The 15,305-nt window shown below is 41.9% G+C and overlaps 2 protein-coding genes and 2 long non-coding RNA genes across 5 annotated transcripts in view; 2 read left to right on the top strand and 2 right to left on the bottom strand.

Moving 5' to 3' along the window:
* The window catches only part of LOC114884657, a 33,968-nt gene that overhangs the window by 14,657 nt on the left and 4,006 nt on the right, over positions 1 to 15,305 (bottom strand). The window lies entirely within an intron of this gene.
* On the top strand, positions 8 to 862 carry LOC114884656 (interferon omega-1-like). The gene has a single exon (XM_029203762.1). The coding sequence runs from the start codon at positions 50 to 52 to the stop codon at positions 635 to 637; it is 588 nt and encodes a 195-aa protein (XP_029059595.1). The 5' UTR covers positions 8 to 49; the 3' UTR covers positions 638 to 862.
* On the bottom strand, positions 2,000 to 10,411 carry LOC114884658. 2 transcript variants are annotated; one of them, XR_003790878.1, is made up of 3 exons: positions 10,049 to 10,411; positions 6,770 to 7,519; positions 2,000 to 4,132 (listed from the first exon to the last, which is right to left on the bottom strand). It is a non-coding gene; the product is annotated as an uncharacterized LOC114884658 (long non-coding RNA). The 2 variants fall into 2 exon arrangements; XR_003790877.1 differs by having other exon boundaries at positions 2,036 to 2,246.
* Positions 10,618 to 11,130, top strand: LOC114884653 (interferon alpha-13-like). The gene has a single exon (XM_029203759.1). It carries the CDS (start codon positions 10,618 to 10,620, stop codon positions 11,128 to 11,130), a length of 513 nt encoding a protein of 170 aa, XP_029059592.1.

Genomic DNA, 15,305 nt, shown 5'->3' with positions numbered 1-15,305 from the left:
TCCCCCAGACGCCCGTCTCAGCCAGGCCAGCAGCAGCCTCATTTGCCCCATGGCCTTCGTGCTCTCTCTACTGACCGCCCTGGTGATGTTCAGCTACGGCCCTGGTGGATCTCTGGGTTGCGACCTGTCTCAGAACCACGTGTGGATTAGCAAGAAGAACTTCATGCTTCTGGGCCAGATGCAGAGAATCTCCCCTCGCTTCTGTCTGAAGGACAGAAAAGACTTCGGTTTCCCCCAGGACATGGTGGATGACAGCCAGCTCCCGAAGGCCCAGGCCACCTCTGTCCTCCACGAGATGCTCCAGCAGACCTTCCGCCTCTTCCACACAGAGCGCTCCCCTGCTGCCTGGGACACCTCCCTCCTGGACAAACTCCGCACTGAACTCCATCAGCAGCTGGAGGACCTGGACGGCTGCTTGGTGCAGGCGATGGGAGATGAAGAAACTGCCCTGGGAGTGACAGGCCCTACACTGGCCGTGAAGAGGTACTTCCAGGGAATCCATCTCTACCTGAAAGAGAAGAAATACAGTGACTGTGCCTGGGAAATTGTCAGAGTGGAAATCATGAGATCCCTGTCTTCATCAACCAACTTGCAAGAAAGGATAAGAACTATGGATGGAGACCTGGGGTCACCTTGAAATGTTTCTCATTGACTAAGATGCCCTATCACCCTTGCACACATGTCTTTAGTCATTTCAGAAGGCTCTTATTTCAATTTTAATCACAGAATTTATTGTATTAATTCAGCTAATACTTTGTCAGTAGTAATAAGCAAGTATATGTTAAAATTATTCAGCTTCAGGGGCATCAGTCCCTAAGCAATGACTACCCTGTTATTTATTTATTCTGTTTATTTGTTTATTTATTTATTTATGTATCTTATTTTTATATTTTCATATAAATATATTTATACTTACATTGTATTAAAATTTAGAAAATATTCACCTTTCCATTTCATTAAATTTGCATTTTGTTTTATTTATTAAATTCTTATGAGAGAAAACTTCTTGAGTTTTTTAAGTTCTGAAACCTACATTCTTATTTTTTTCTATGTAAATTTATTTCAGACTAGTATTTGTCCATTTTGTCCTTTGGAACAGTCCTACCACTTTCATTGCAGGAAATGCTTGTCAAAAGGTGGAATTCCATGGAATTGAGGGAAGTCCTGGAAATTATGGAGAATGGTTAGTCCTGATGTCATAGGTGTAACTGATTGATACCACCAGGAAAGAGTGGTCGGTGCAAATACCTGTGGGAAGGAGTCATCTCCTCGAGGGAAGCTGGTGACATATGGTGTTGACTGGCCAATCCTGGCACCTTCCTCCCACCTTCTCCCCGGTCCTGCTTTACTGAACCATTCATCCCTTACACATACCTTCAGTCCCTCCAACTCACTGACCAGCTACACAGCTGCTCTGGTTCTGTGCAGGTTTCCAGCTTCAAGGTTTCTGTTAGAGTGAAAGCCACAGGAAGAGAGCACAAGTGAAAGGAGAGCTCTAGGATTTTCAAAACCTCTGAGAAGGAGCCAGGGTTCATGACACTGGATCCCAGCTCTGCTATGAATAGCAGTGTGACCTTGACAAATAACACAAACACTAAGCTCCCTACTTTCCTCATCTTTAATATGGGGACAATAGTAGTATTTTTTCATAGGATTATTCTCAGGATTCAATGAGTAAATATACACAAGAGGCATACAAGTGTGTATGTCAGAAATAATCAGGACTGTTAGAGTCACAGAGTGGCTACCATCGGGGAGGAGAAGGAGAGCTACTCTGAGGTAGCGACTGGAAGGCAACATAAGAAACATGCTAGGTCCTGGGCAAAATCTATTACGTTTAACTTGGGTGCTACTTTCACAATGTATTCAGTGTGTGAAATTTCCCTGTGCTGTATGTTGAAGATACTTGCAATTTCTGTGTATTATACTTCTTTTTTAAAAAAATAAATTTATTTATTTATTTACATTTTATTTTTGGCTGCATTGGGTCTTCGTTGCGGCTACTTCGTGGGGGCTACTCTTCCTTGCGGTGCGCAGGCTTCTCACTGCGGTGGCTTCTCTTGTCACGAAGCATGGACTCTAGGCACGCGGGCTTCAGTAGTTGTGGCACACGGGCTTAGTTGCTCCGCAACTCGTGGGATCTTCCCGGACCACGGCTTGAACTCGTGTCCCCTGCATTGGCAGGTGGATTCTTAACCACTCTGCCACCAGGGAAGTCCTTGTGTATTATACTTCTGAAAGATTTTCTGGGAATTAGTAAAAATTATTTGAGAAAGAGGGATCAGTAGAAAATACTTAGATCTACTTTAAAAATGAATAATATGGAAATAACAGAGACCTCAAATAATGTAAAAAGTCACAAACATTTTTCATTAATAATGTTTGTTGCTTCTTTAGTATGAGATAGGCACAAAATAGCTTCTGAACTCTTTCATTTTTTGGGCTTTCAGCAGCAACACAGAATAAGGAAGAAAAAAGCAGGAGCCATGAAAGGTAAGGTTCTGCTCTCTAATCCTGGGCTCTCCCGGGTTTGATCTTAGTTCTCTTCTCCATACAGTCCCAGGTCTATAATTGCTGGCAATGTCACCTCCTAGAGCCTGTACTCTCAGAAAATAATGGCCCCCCAGAGGAGAGACTCAGAGCTAGAAAGCAAAAAAGTCAGGACCTGGGACACTTCTAACCCACGCTCTGCTCGTCCATGTGAAAGCTGGGCCATGGCACTTACCCATCAAGTGACAGTGTGAGACGTGGTGGAACAATGACTGTTTTGGTGGCAAAATTTTGGGTAATGACTCAGACAACTTAACCTCCCTAAGTTTCATAGTCTTGTGTCTGGGAGAGTCCAGGATTGTTGTGATGATGGCCTGGGGCAATGTGTGTGAAAGAGCTTTGAAATGACGCCGCTCTACACACATGGACCCTACTATTAATGTCAATGAACCTCCGACCTCGAATTCTAGTTCCTGCACATTAATCTCGAAAGAATCTCTTCCCAGTAGAACAGTCTACTCAGCACGTTCCACTCTCTCTTTGCTTCCACTCTCACTAGACACACCCAGGCTCCTATTTTTGGTTTGCAGAGCTCACCTGAAAGGCACTCATGTGACACCAGCCCCACCCTCTCTTCAGAAAGGTGATTCATATCTTCTGTTATCTCAGGCATCCCTCTTGCTAGCTGGCCCTGTGGAATTCCAGGGTCCTAGTCCAGCAAGAGGTTGACACGAGGGAGTCCCATTGGGAACAGAATATGGAAGGAAGCCTTGGGGTAAGGCATCTTCTGAAAACAAAATGGTCTCTCTCAAAAACAGCAAAGTTCATTCTTCACAAGTAAATTGTTTCTTCTAAAAAAGAGTGTTTTCTTTTGTCTCTGCTGCATTTGGGGGAAGGATGCAGTAGTCCAGGAGCTGGGTTTAGAGAAAAGAAGAGGCTCTCCAGTTCTGATTGAGAGCTGACTTTGAGTGTTTGAGGCAGAAGAAGGTTAGGGAGGGAGTCTGACAGTGGCCTGGCACACCCTCTACCATCTCAGCCGCCTTCATTTGTGTCATGATGAATACAGCCCTTCACAAAGCAAATACAAAAGCATAGGAACTTGACAAACGCTGAGGGGCTTTAAAAATTGAGAAAATCCATTAAAGAACGAGTCTCAGGAACTGGACTTCCCAGTCCTTCCCCTTCTCCAGCATGATACTGATCTGTAAACAGCCGTGGGTGGGAATGTTTGGGGTTACTCAGGCACATAGATTCCCAAATGTCCCAATCAGCCTCTAGGAACAGAGACAAGAAACTTCACATATTCCCCAAAACAGCACTGGAATTTGGCATTCCTGAGGTCTCAAGTTCAGAAGGAAATGGAACAAACCAGAGGACTCCAAATATTTTGATGGAGAATAACTTTCAACTAACTCCAAGGCCTTCTTGCGTCCTGATGAAGGCTGGGCAAAGCAGCTCAGCTCCCCAGTTCTCAATTTAGCCTTAATGAAAGTGTACAGCTGAGGACTTTTCGCCTTTCCTTTCTCATGGGACAGGCTCTGGAGCAGCAGGGATGCAGAACCCCTGGCCATGTTTGTGGTTGAGCAAGCAGGGACAAGAGGAGGCCAAAGGGGAGGCAGTGCAGTATAGGGTCTTCGCAAACCTGGGAGTGGAACAGCATAGTCTTATCAGGCTTAGGAAAGAGATCTCCATCTACATCAGGTACCATAGCACTCAGCTCACTCTCCAGCTACACTTCTTATTCCCACCCAGTAACCTGCACACTGTTAGGGACATCATTGGTCCTCAGAGTTGTGAATAAAAGTGATAAGTGTAATAAGCTTAACATAGTTGTGCCAGTAAAACTGTTTGAAAATGACAGTCTTGCTGCATCTTCTCTTGTGGGTAACTCTTGTCTTCTCAGGTGACCAGTAAATTTATTAGCTCGGCATCTCCTTAGCCTTCCTTCGGCTTCATGCATGATTTAGGGCAATTGTTTTCTTTTTCCTATAGTACACTTTTCTCAGCTTTAGAATAGGGATAATGAGACTACTATATTCCATTCAACATACCATCGCATGTTATATGCTCTATATCATGAGAATATAACAAGTCATAAAGTTATCTTAAGTGAGCAGATTATTTTAAGCACCAGGGATATATTAAACATAGCAATGATAGTTGTTATTGTGACAGGTATGCACAAAGGAGTAAAAGCCATTATTTCATGTCCACTCAAAAGATACATATTGTTTTAAGATTTTCTTTGATGTGGACCATTTTTAAAGTCTTTATTGAATTTGTTACAATATTGCTTCTGTTTTTTTTTATGTTTTCGTTCTTTGGCCCTGAGGCATGTGGGATCTTAGCTCCCCAACGAGGGATAGAATTCACACCCCCTGCACTGGAAGGAGAAGTCTTAACCACTGGACCGCCAGGGAAGTCCCCAAAAGATACTGATATAATGCCATATTTGTGCCTTACTGAGCTCATAATTTTGTTATGCAAAAATTCTACCTCTGTGAATTAAAATAGGATCATCATTTTAAGTATTGTGCAAAGCATACAAACACATTTTTAAATTCTACTAGCAAATGCAATATTCCACAGATGTACCAAACACTAGATTACAAATACCTATGGATCTCTAGTGGGCATCAAAACAAAATGCAGTCAGTGCATTGGCACGGAAGATATTTACCAATATTAAGTAGAAAGTAATATATTAAGTTTAAATTTACACCATGCTGAAATTAAAAGCATTTTGATGCAGATTACAAATTTTTATGCAACTTATCCACATAAAATGACATTTTCAAGTAGTGAATAAAACTGTCCAATGAAAACCACTGATTATATACATAAAGCTGAATGCTTAATCTATGAAGCCTTAAGGGTCTTCTAACACCCTTGCTTAAAACAAATGAGAGGAAAAAAATATCTTGAAAATTGAGATTAATTTCTTAAGATACTTACTAGGTCATAAGATATTGCCAATAAGCTACATCTTACTGAGGTTAGAGATCAACGTGAAGCAGCCTTGGCTGACATGTCCGAAGCATCACATACTTGTTATTATACCCGCCATTTTAAAGTCTGACGCTCATCTGGTCTCCGTGTCACCACCATCCTCTGCTTTTCTGCCCCTCCTTCTCTCCTTCCTTTGTTGACTCCACACTCTCATCTTAGGGAATTGGTGTTCCTCAAAGATCTATGCTAGTCCCGCACTTCATCCTCTCTGCACATATAGTCTCAACCTCCCAAATAGTTCCAAACGTCCTCTCTATGACTGTTGACTTCCATATGCATGTCTTTACCCAGAGTCACATCTCCAAACAAATGTCATTAGCTCCAAACCCTCATATTTACCTGCTACCCTAGATGATCTCCATACATGGCCAAACTTGACCATCATGCAATTACCTGGCAAACCCCTGCAGGCCCCTTGCTCTTGCAGAGCTTGCTCTTGCAGAGCTCTTGCAGAAGCTTTCCCTGATCCATGCAAGCCCACATACTCCCAAGAACCTGTACTTTCCCTGTCACAGCATTAGCATTCCTTTCATTGAACACCTAGTTACCCATATCCCCACCAGACTGCAAGCTCTGTGACAGCGGGCAATGTGTCTCCTATTTTCATTGCACCTGGCACCCACCACAGTGCCAACAATAAAAGGGATAGTCACACTTCTTTGTTGAAGTTTAAATTCCATGACTCTATAATATATTTCACAGTTCATTGATCATGCAACTGCTGAAACTGAATCAGCAACCATTAGACATGCTTTCTCCAAGAAAGAACAAGTAAAAGAGAATAGCTCCAGCGGCTATAACCTGTCATAATGCCTTGTGCATCTCCTTCATAACCTAGAAAGGGTTTCAAGCTAATTTTTTACTCTTTAAGGCCTGTCTTCTCTGACAGAGTGCTCCATTAAGAAAGTAATATCTTTGTCTTATCTACCAATATATTAAAAAACACAAGTAAAATCCCGAAAGCAGAGATACTTCAAAATATTTTAAGAACCAATGAAATGAATAAAACTATTTATGTTCCTTTTGGATTTTTAGGCAGATTAAAGGTTTAAGGACACTCTGATTTTCTTTAAGAGTATGAGTTAAACCTAACACTTAAAATATACCTTTTGCACCCCCAAAGCAAAGGAAAACAAGACACAAAGCTGACCATATCATAATATGAAGAATAAATGTGGTAAATATAAAAATCATCATAGAGAAATAAATTCTAATTATTACAAATTAAAAATAAATTTTCTCCCCATTCAAAAGTATTGTTTCCACTTACTGTTGAAAAACAATGTGCTGAGATGACTCGATGCATTTACAGCTGAATCAGAAGAAAAGTCATTGATCTGAGTGAATATTGACGCGCTAGAGGCCACCTCTAAGCAGAGAAGACTCCATTGTAGAAGATTGGGTCCAGGTCTCCTTTTCCCACTCCTGGGTTCTCTGAGGTTGAACATACAGGGAAAGCACACTCTGATTTTCACGCCTTAACTGCCACTCTCATATTGTCCTGGGCACAGCGGCTGTGGACTTTCTTTTCAGATCGAGCCTGGTCCTTTGGAAGTTCTTCAAAGTCAGGCTGGAGTCCTCATTGCCCAGCAGGGTCTTTTCCTCTCCATCTCCTGCACCAAACTAGTCTCCAGATCTGCCCACTGTTGATCAAGCCCACTGAGGAATTTCAGCTGTTTGTGCTGAAGACGATGGAGAAGTGCTGTATCGTCTCATGGAGAATGAGGCGGCCTGAGCGTTTTGGAGCTGGCTGTCAGCCAGCTGGTGCTGATGGAACCTGAAAACCTTCTTGTCCTTCAGGCAGGAAAACAAAGAAGATTCTCCCTGTTAGGGGCAGGACTGTGAGGGTCTCCTGCTTTGGCAGGCTGTGGTTCTGGGCCAGGTGACAGCTAAGGGTGCACACAGAGCTGGAGAACATCATCCTGGGTGTCCTCAGTGAGGAGGGTGGCAGGCCCCGGTGAGCCTGGTGATGCAGGTGTCTGGCTGTGGGAGCCTGTATCCAGCTGCTCTGAGTACCTGCCTGCAAATGAGATTCTTAAATAAGCCATTTATGGGCAACATGGAATGTCACAACTTCAATTCTTTTATTACACTGGACATTAAACACACTCCTGGAACATGAAAGAGTATCAGTCCAATAGGATGTATTCATCTAAATGAGACCCAAGGTTGAAATAAAAACCTGAGTCTCAATATATCTCTTTTTCAGTTCTAATACGAATACTTAGAGGTTTGACCCTGTACTCTATTTTGCCACTTCTTAAATTGCACCAAAATACAACTAGCCTCACCTCTCTGCATTCTCCTCTAAAGGGACTCGTACATTAGATTTAAATTCGTCCACATTTCTTTACAGGACCATAGCTCACATTTTCTGACAGTTTACAGATAATGGTGACATAAAAATGAACAGCAAGGGTGAATTCATGCAGTTCTCTTCATTCTGTCACCAGAAATGTTTTGACTGCATATATATGTGACAATGCGCTTGGCAATGTGGATTCCAGGAAAGTGAGGCAGGGATGGTGACTGCCCTCCAGGGAGCAGGGAGGACAGACTTTCGAGGCAGGATTAGGATGAAGGAAGCACCACGTGCTCAGTGCAGCTGAGGGCCAGTGCTCAGAGCTGATGAAGGGGAGGGCCTGGGAGCAGCAGAAGGCTCCACTCTGACAAAAATCTGGGGCTCCTGAATTTAAATGACATCAGATTTTCATTTCCTCTTTTAAGAAATGGAGACACCTTTAGTTGTGGTCACACAAGACATTGCCTAGATCAAATAAAATAAAGTTTGCAAAGTACAGGCTGAGAATTGGAACAGAGTGAATGATAGCAGCCTTTTGTATTAATATAACAAATGGTAACCTGTATAGTCCACCCTCAGCCCAGCCAAGAGAAGCTCTGACTACAGGTTCCTTAACACTCAGGGGTCTGCACGTTGAGGCCCCCAAATGCAAAGTGTAGGAGAGGGATTGCCTGTAGGCCTGTGAAGGAGTAGAGACCTAGTCTCCACCCTTAGAGCAGTGCCCCGTACATTAAAGAGAGAAATCCTACGGCAGCTGAAGCTCTTTGCAGCATCTAAGAAAGTGTTTTGACCTCCTGCCCCCAAGAAAAAAAAAAAAAAAGGCTGCTCTGTGACTAGTATAAATGAGATAAATAGTCCTTTTCCTCACCTTATTTTGTTTCAGACCACCTCTGGTGTTAATTTTTAAGACACAGATTAAATTGTACCTTAAAAACAAACACATAACCTCAGAGAAAAAGATCAGATTTGTGGTTACCATAGCCAAGGGGGTGTGAGTTGAGAAAATCAGAAGAAGGCAGTCAAAAGGGTTTTTTCTTCCTTTCAAAAAAGACATTAAAATAATGTTGTAGAGACCAGGAAAATGGTAAGAAATATATATATGGGGGAGAGATGATGAGAATTAAAGCATTCCTAGATTTTCAGCCATGGAACAGCACAATACTCTAATTCAAAAGCTATTTCCTGGGTTAGCATTAGGGCGACGTTAAGCTAGTACTTCTCTAAAGCACGAATGGTAAGAAGGCACCAAATCTAAGTCATCAAGATAAAGGATGTTTTAATGCAATATTTTAAAATGAAAATTAATACCAAAATATGCACGAGGAACAAAATATAAAAATTTTAAGTAAAGTAATGAAGTTGACCTCCATTTGCATGGCCCTGACAGTCTTACAAAGTAAGCCTTCATGATGTAAATGAAATCTGCTTGTACACCCCAACTCTTCTTTCTAACCTTATAGTCAAGGTGAGGTCCTGGGAAAGACATTTCAGGAACATGAGTTAGAAATCAGTTAAGACTATCACGGGGTCATTAGAAATTGTCAAACATGGTAATTCCCTCAATTAAAAACAAGTGAAAAAGTAATCTTGAAAATATTAATGAGTTGCCTTCCATTAAAGATAGAAAAGTAAAACTATATTAAATACTTGGGGCTTCCCAATGCTTGGGGCTTCCCTGGTGGCGCAGTGGTTAAGAATCCGCCTGCCAACTCAGGGGACACGGGTTCGAGCCCTGGTCTAGGAAGATCCCACATGCCGTGGAGCAACTAAGTCCATGTGCTGCTACTACTGAGCCTGTGCTCCTCAACAAGAGAAGCCACCGCAATGAAGACTGAACCCAGCCTAAAATAAATAAACAAATAATTAATTATATTAAATACTTACTTTAGTATAAAGACAATATAGTTTAAGTAAAGTTTAATAAAATGCTATATTTTAATATGAAAATACATTTTAATATTCTATGCTTAATATTGAAAATATTTTAACATAAATTTATAAAAATATGAAACATTTAAAATATTTAATTTAAATATGATATGAATTAAGTTAAATATAAAATTAATTTTAAAATGTAAAAAATAAAAGGCTGTGAGTTTTTTTAATATTCCTACTTTTCAGATATTCAATACTTTCTCCCTCACTTTAACGCTGTATCCTTGAAAAACACCATGAAGTCCCAGAGAATCTACACGGGCGCTCAGCTCCCGCGTCCTCGGCCCCGGTGGTGGCCGCGCTCCGACTCACCCCTCAGGGCGTCCCCAACACCGTCCTGTCGTCCCATCGCCGCCGCCGCGTTCCCCTTTCAATGGGCCTTCGCTGTCTCGCGCCGGAAACGAGCCCGAATCTGAGAAATCGGCTCCCCTTTCTCTGAGGCTAGGAATCGCTCTGATTCCCCACCTCAGACCGCTCAGAAAAAGGCTTCTTTCCCAAAAATTGCCTCGCTCAACTTTCTGTGACAAAATAAAGCGCAAAACTCAGGGGAAGCCTGAAAATGCAAGGTTCTTGTTCCCAGCCAGACAAAAATGTCTCTGGCGAGGCCGCGACAAGGCTTCCTCTTCAACACTCAGCGCCGAGAAAACGGTGTTTCGCGCCCTATGCTGATTATTAAAGCAGCCTCTGACTACTTTTCGCCCTGTCTCTCGAGCTGCAGAAGGCAAACTGAATAGTCGGCGTTTCCCAAACAAGCCCTGCGCCCTCTACCGGCCGCCTAGGGAAGGACGCTGTCCACAGTTCCAGGGAAGGAAGCTTCCCACTAATTGTTTGGCGGTGCCCACGCGTCTCCTGGCGGCCGTCTAGTGAATCACTCATTCTTAATGGCCCAGATCTATTTGCTAGTGGCAGGAGTGATGCTCTCCTCTATCCCTGCTTACTCTCTTGGCTGGAACTTGCCTAGAAGCCATAGCCAGGAAAACAAGGACGTCTTCCAACATTTGGAACAGATGCAAAGGATCCCCTCTCAGTGGTGCCTAAAGGACAGAACCGACTTCAAATTTCCTTGGAAAAGAGAGAATATCACCCCAATCCAGGGGACTCAAGGCACCTGTCACCACCGTCTGATGCTCCAGCAGATCTTCAACCTCTTCACCACGGAGGACAGCCGTGCTGCCTGGAGCAACACCCTCCTCGATAAACTTCTCTCTAGCCTTCATCTGAGGCTGCACCGACTGGAGCAGATGAAAAAAGACCATCTGGATTGTCGAGATTTGGGACGTGCTGCCCGGGAGTATTTCCATGGAATCCATGTCTATCTGAAGGCAAAGGAATACAGCCCCTGTGCCTGGGAGGTTGTCAGAGTGGAAATTAAAAGGTGCCTTTCCCTTATGTAAGAATCCTCAAAGAAATGTCAACAAATACAGAATATTTTTTATACTCGTGACACTTCTCATTCAATTACATTAGTGTTCAAGTCCAAAGCAATCTCGACTTGTGTTTCCTCACAGGCTGAAAAATGTCTGAAATGAAAATCATGATTTTAAAGAAGGTTTTGACAGAACACAATCTCTTTTCTTGTATAAATAATTTTATAACGTAATTTAAAAGATCACTTTAAGTTTTGGCAGAGGTATTTGCTATTTTCAACACATGAAGTATAGAAAGGTTTTCTGGATAGTGTGGTGTTAAAGATATTTGTCAGTTAACTTAATGCTGACTGCTGTAACGGGTAAACAGAATGCTGTCAGGAATTTGATCATAATAGAATCTTATCTTTCCCTGGTATAAGAACACAAGGCAGGCATTCCTGATCAGATGGATGTTCTAAGTTGCTCTCCAAAGAGTGATTCGGGGACATGGGTACCCCCCGTTTTGTGGATTTTTCCATCATCAACAGGTGACTGCAAATTTTTCTGCAGTATTTGAGTCTATTCCACTCAGTGGTAAAGGGAAAAAGTCTGGTGCATCACATGGGACGTTTTCAAGGGCCAGGACTATACAGGGCAAGAGCACTTCTGCTCACATTACATGGCCTGGATTTTATCCTCGTGGAAATCTCACTGCAAAGAAGTTGGCAAATTATTGGATGATTAATAGACGAGGAGACAAGTTCAGTGCATAAGACCACTTTTCATCTTTACACTATTTGTCCTAATGAAGTTCTGGGTGGGGTGGAGGGGAACAACTAATGTTCTTGCTTGCAAACACTTCATTAAAAAACAATCTGACCCACAGAGAAAGAGAAATATCATTTATATGTGGAATCTTAAAAAAATGATACAAATGAACTTATTTACAATACAGAAACGGACCCACAGACTAACAGAAGAAACTTATGGTTACCAGGGGGGAAGGGTGGGGGAGGGATAGTTGGGGAGTTTGGGACTGACATGTACACACTGCTATATTTGGGATGGATGGCCAACAGGGACTTACTGTGTAGCACAGGGAACTCTGCTCAATATTATGTGGCAACCTAGATGGGAGGAGAGGTTGAGAAAGAATGGATGCATGAATGTGTATGGCTGAATCACTTTGCTGTACACCTGAGGCTAGCACAGCATTGTTAATCAAATATACTCCAGTATGAAATAAAAAGTTAAAAAAATCTCATCCTGTAGTTCTGCCTTAAAAGAAAGAAAACAGCCAAGTTTGGATATTTATTCTCAGACTCAGTGGTATTATGATTTCATGTATTTTTATTGTTCATTTGCTGAAATACAGAAAATTAAAAAAAACAAAGAAACCCACAATCAGACCCAAATTCTCATTCCACAAGTTCAGCTTGGGGAAGATGACACGGATGTCACTCAGAGTTCACAGCATCATAGACTGTTGGAAAGAAGCATTCAAATTGATGCCCAAAGGCATAGCCTATGAGGAAAATATCCACAAATGTAGACACAAGTTGTTTCCTTATTGCCTGAGGGAGACGAGGAAAGTATGATCAGGCATCTCCTTGCAAGTACTTGAGGATGACTGAAGAAAAAATGGAGAGCAACTCTTCCATTTGCGTCCAGGCCCATGGTTCTCACCCTGATCTTCTAAGTATCGAAAATGCAAACTTGAAGAAGAAAATATTCCTGCAAATGATCTTCAAAAAACTAGCTCACACAATATTCCATTATCACTTCCCTTGTAGAACCATGAAGAATTTCCAAAGTCTCTGTAGATTATCGTCCTCTCATATCATATCTAACTAATATATGTTGGTATTGTTCCTTCTCCTATTACTATCATCACTGGTCCCTTCATGAGTATGGATTGAGCTCCTGAAATGACAGGGACTGGACTAGCTGCCTAGGAAACGGGGTTGGGGAAGATGATGCCTCTCGCTTTAGGTATTTTACAGACCTCTGCGAGGTATTCTGAGGACACAATAGGTCAGGTCATGTCTTACTATTTGGGCTTCTTCAACAAAAGAGCATAGACTGGGTAGTTTGTAAAGAGCAGAAATGTATTGCTCACAGTTCTAGAGTCTGGAAATCCAAGATCTGGGTGTCCGCGTGGTCCAGTTCCGGTGAGAGCCTGCTTCAGGTCTCACACTGCAGAGTTCTCCTTGTATCATCATACAGCAGGAGAGGGCGGCATTTACCTCTGAACTCTTTGATGACGGCACTAATTCCATTCGTGAGGCCTCCATCTTCACACCTTAATCAAGTCCCAAAGGGCCAGCCACCTGATACCATCACTTTGGGGGTTAGGACTTCCAAATACGAATTCTGTGGGGACGGAAACATTCAGACCAGAAAGGGCATTGAAGGCTACATGTCTTGGCAACCAGAAGACAGAATATATTCATGTAAATAAAGAAGAATGAGCCATTTATCAGGCCAAAAGAGCAGACCGAGGACTCAGAATCCAAACTCTTGATTTTCAACCTGCAGTAATGCTTTAATTATTATGTGTCAAAATTTGGAAATCAAACTGAAATGGACCCCATCGTCCCTTGAAAGGGAATGAAGACACAGGATGAAAATGATCATTCATCAGTCTTTGTGAGGAGTCTCCAAAGAATCTCCGTATATAGGTAGTCATTGCCCCATCCGTAAAGATCCACCAAAGAGTAACCTGGTTAATTGTCTGGTTGCTGTGACCTGTGTGAATCAGGGAGAGTTTGAGTTCAGATACGTGGCTCTGTATGTGACACCAAGCTGGTTATTTTCTGTCATGACCTAGTACAGGACAAATTAGCGACGAGGCCATCCTCCTGAGTTTAATAGAGTGCCGGGCAAAGGCTGAAAATTGTGCTGCTCTTACAACTTGAATCCCCAGAGCCATATGCACCGTGAAGGAAAGAGAATCCTAGTGGTTTTAGCAACAAACTCAGTAGGCATGACTGATACCAGTAGGAGTAGAGTGGGAATACTAGTCACTGTCTATTATAATCCCAGCAAATATGACCGTGATAAAGGAAAATAGCTTGGTCATTCGTAACTGCCTTCCAGTGGGAGGAGAACATCTGAGAAACTGCTTTAGTTAAAAGTACCTGTTGCGTGATTACACTGGGCCTGGTGCCGAGGACACCACAGAGAATACGAAAGAGTCCAGTTGCTACAGAGCTGATTTGCCAAAGACAGTCACATACCTATTATTTATTGAAAGATCGGAATTACAGAGGGCTGAGGCCACAGAATATCCACTGCAAAATAAAAGAATTCATGATCAGAGTTGAAAGTTAATTCTTTCCATGATACCAATCAATATTTATCCAGTTCTCAATTAATTACAAAGATGGTTTTCTTTTGTTTGAAAAGAATAGGCTTGGATTGGAACCTCTGACAGTCCTTTGGGGAATCTGAAATTCAATGCAAAAATACAGAGAAAGATTCAAATCGATGATGATTCCTAAATCATCTGGGAGCAGATCGCTGCTCCCAGTGATCTGGGAGTAGATCGCTCCCACGGGTGCAAACATTAGTTCTTAGGAGTGCGAACAAATCTTAGCTACTACAATGGTGGGTGGCACTCCAAAGCTCAACCCTATCCAGCAAAATCTCATTCCTTTGTATTCATTTTTCTGTTTGGGTTTTCTTGTGTATGAGATGAGAGCCATTGACATTGAGTGCATGGAAGATACACAATATGCAGGATCAGTGCTACAAGCTATGGTGGCTTGATGTTTCATTAGAGGACTTTCTCTCCATCATATGCTTGAACACAAAGTCATAATGTGAGAGGTGCCCTCTGCTTACTTACGAGCTGTCCTTGTCTGTCTTGTGGATTTTGCTTATGTTTGAGCCTCAGTGTGATGTGGGCATCGGGAATTAAGCACAAATAGGTTGTATTTTATTATTTAATTCTAAAAAAGTTATCTAGGAGATCAATAATTACGTCTAGTCCTAAAGAGAAAAAGTTGTTGACAATATCTAGAGGAATATCTAGCAGCTAGTGAAGTTAGAAATCATTTTATGATATGAATCAAAACTAATAATTACTTTAAAATAAATGTTAAGAAAATCATTTAAATTTTCAATGGTTTTAGCAGTTTTGATAGATTTTTAAATATATCTATACATTGGTATTCTTATGAAGTATTTGTATAAATTTTTATTGAATATGTAATTTG

Source organism: Monodon monoceros, unplaced genomic scaffold (genome assembly GCF_005190385.1).
Source record: "Monodon monoceros isolate NGI ecotype Baffin Bay Population unplaced genomic scaffold, NGI_Narwhal_1 Super_Scaffold_5, whole genome shotgun sequence".
NCBI lineage: Eukaryota > Metazoa > Chordata > Mammalia > Artiodactyla > Monodontidae > Monodon > Monodon monoceros.
Note: the sequence above shows the minus strand (reverse complement) of the source record. Positions and strands in the feature narration are given on the sequence as shown.

Coding starts and splice junctions, on each gene's coding strand:
- LOC114884656 (XM_029203762.1), top strand. CDS start 50: ATGGCCTTCGTGCTCTCTCTACTGACCGCCCTGGTGATGTTCAGCTAC.
- LOC114884653 (XM_029203759.1), top strand. CDS start 10,618: ATGGCCCAGATCTATTTGCTAGTGGCAGGAGTGATGCTCTCCTCTATC.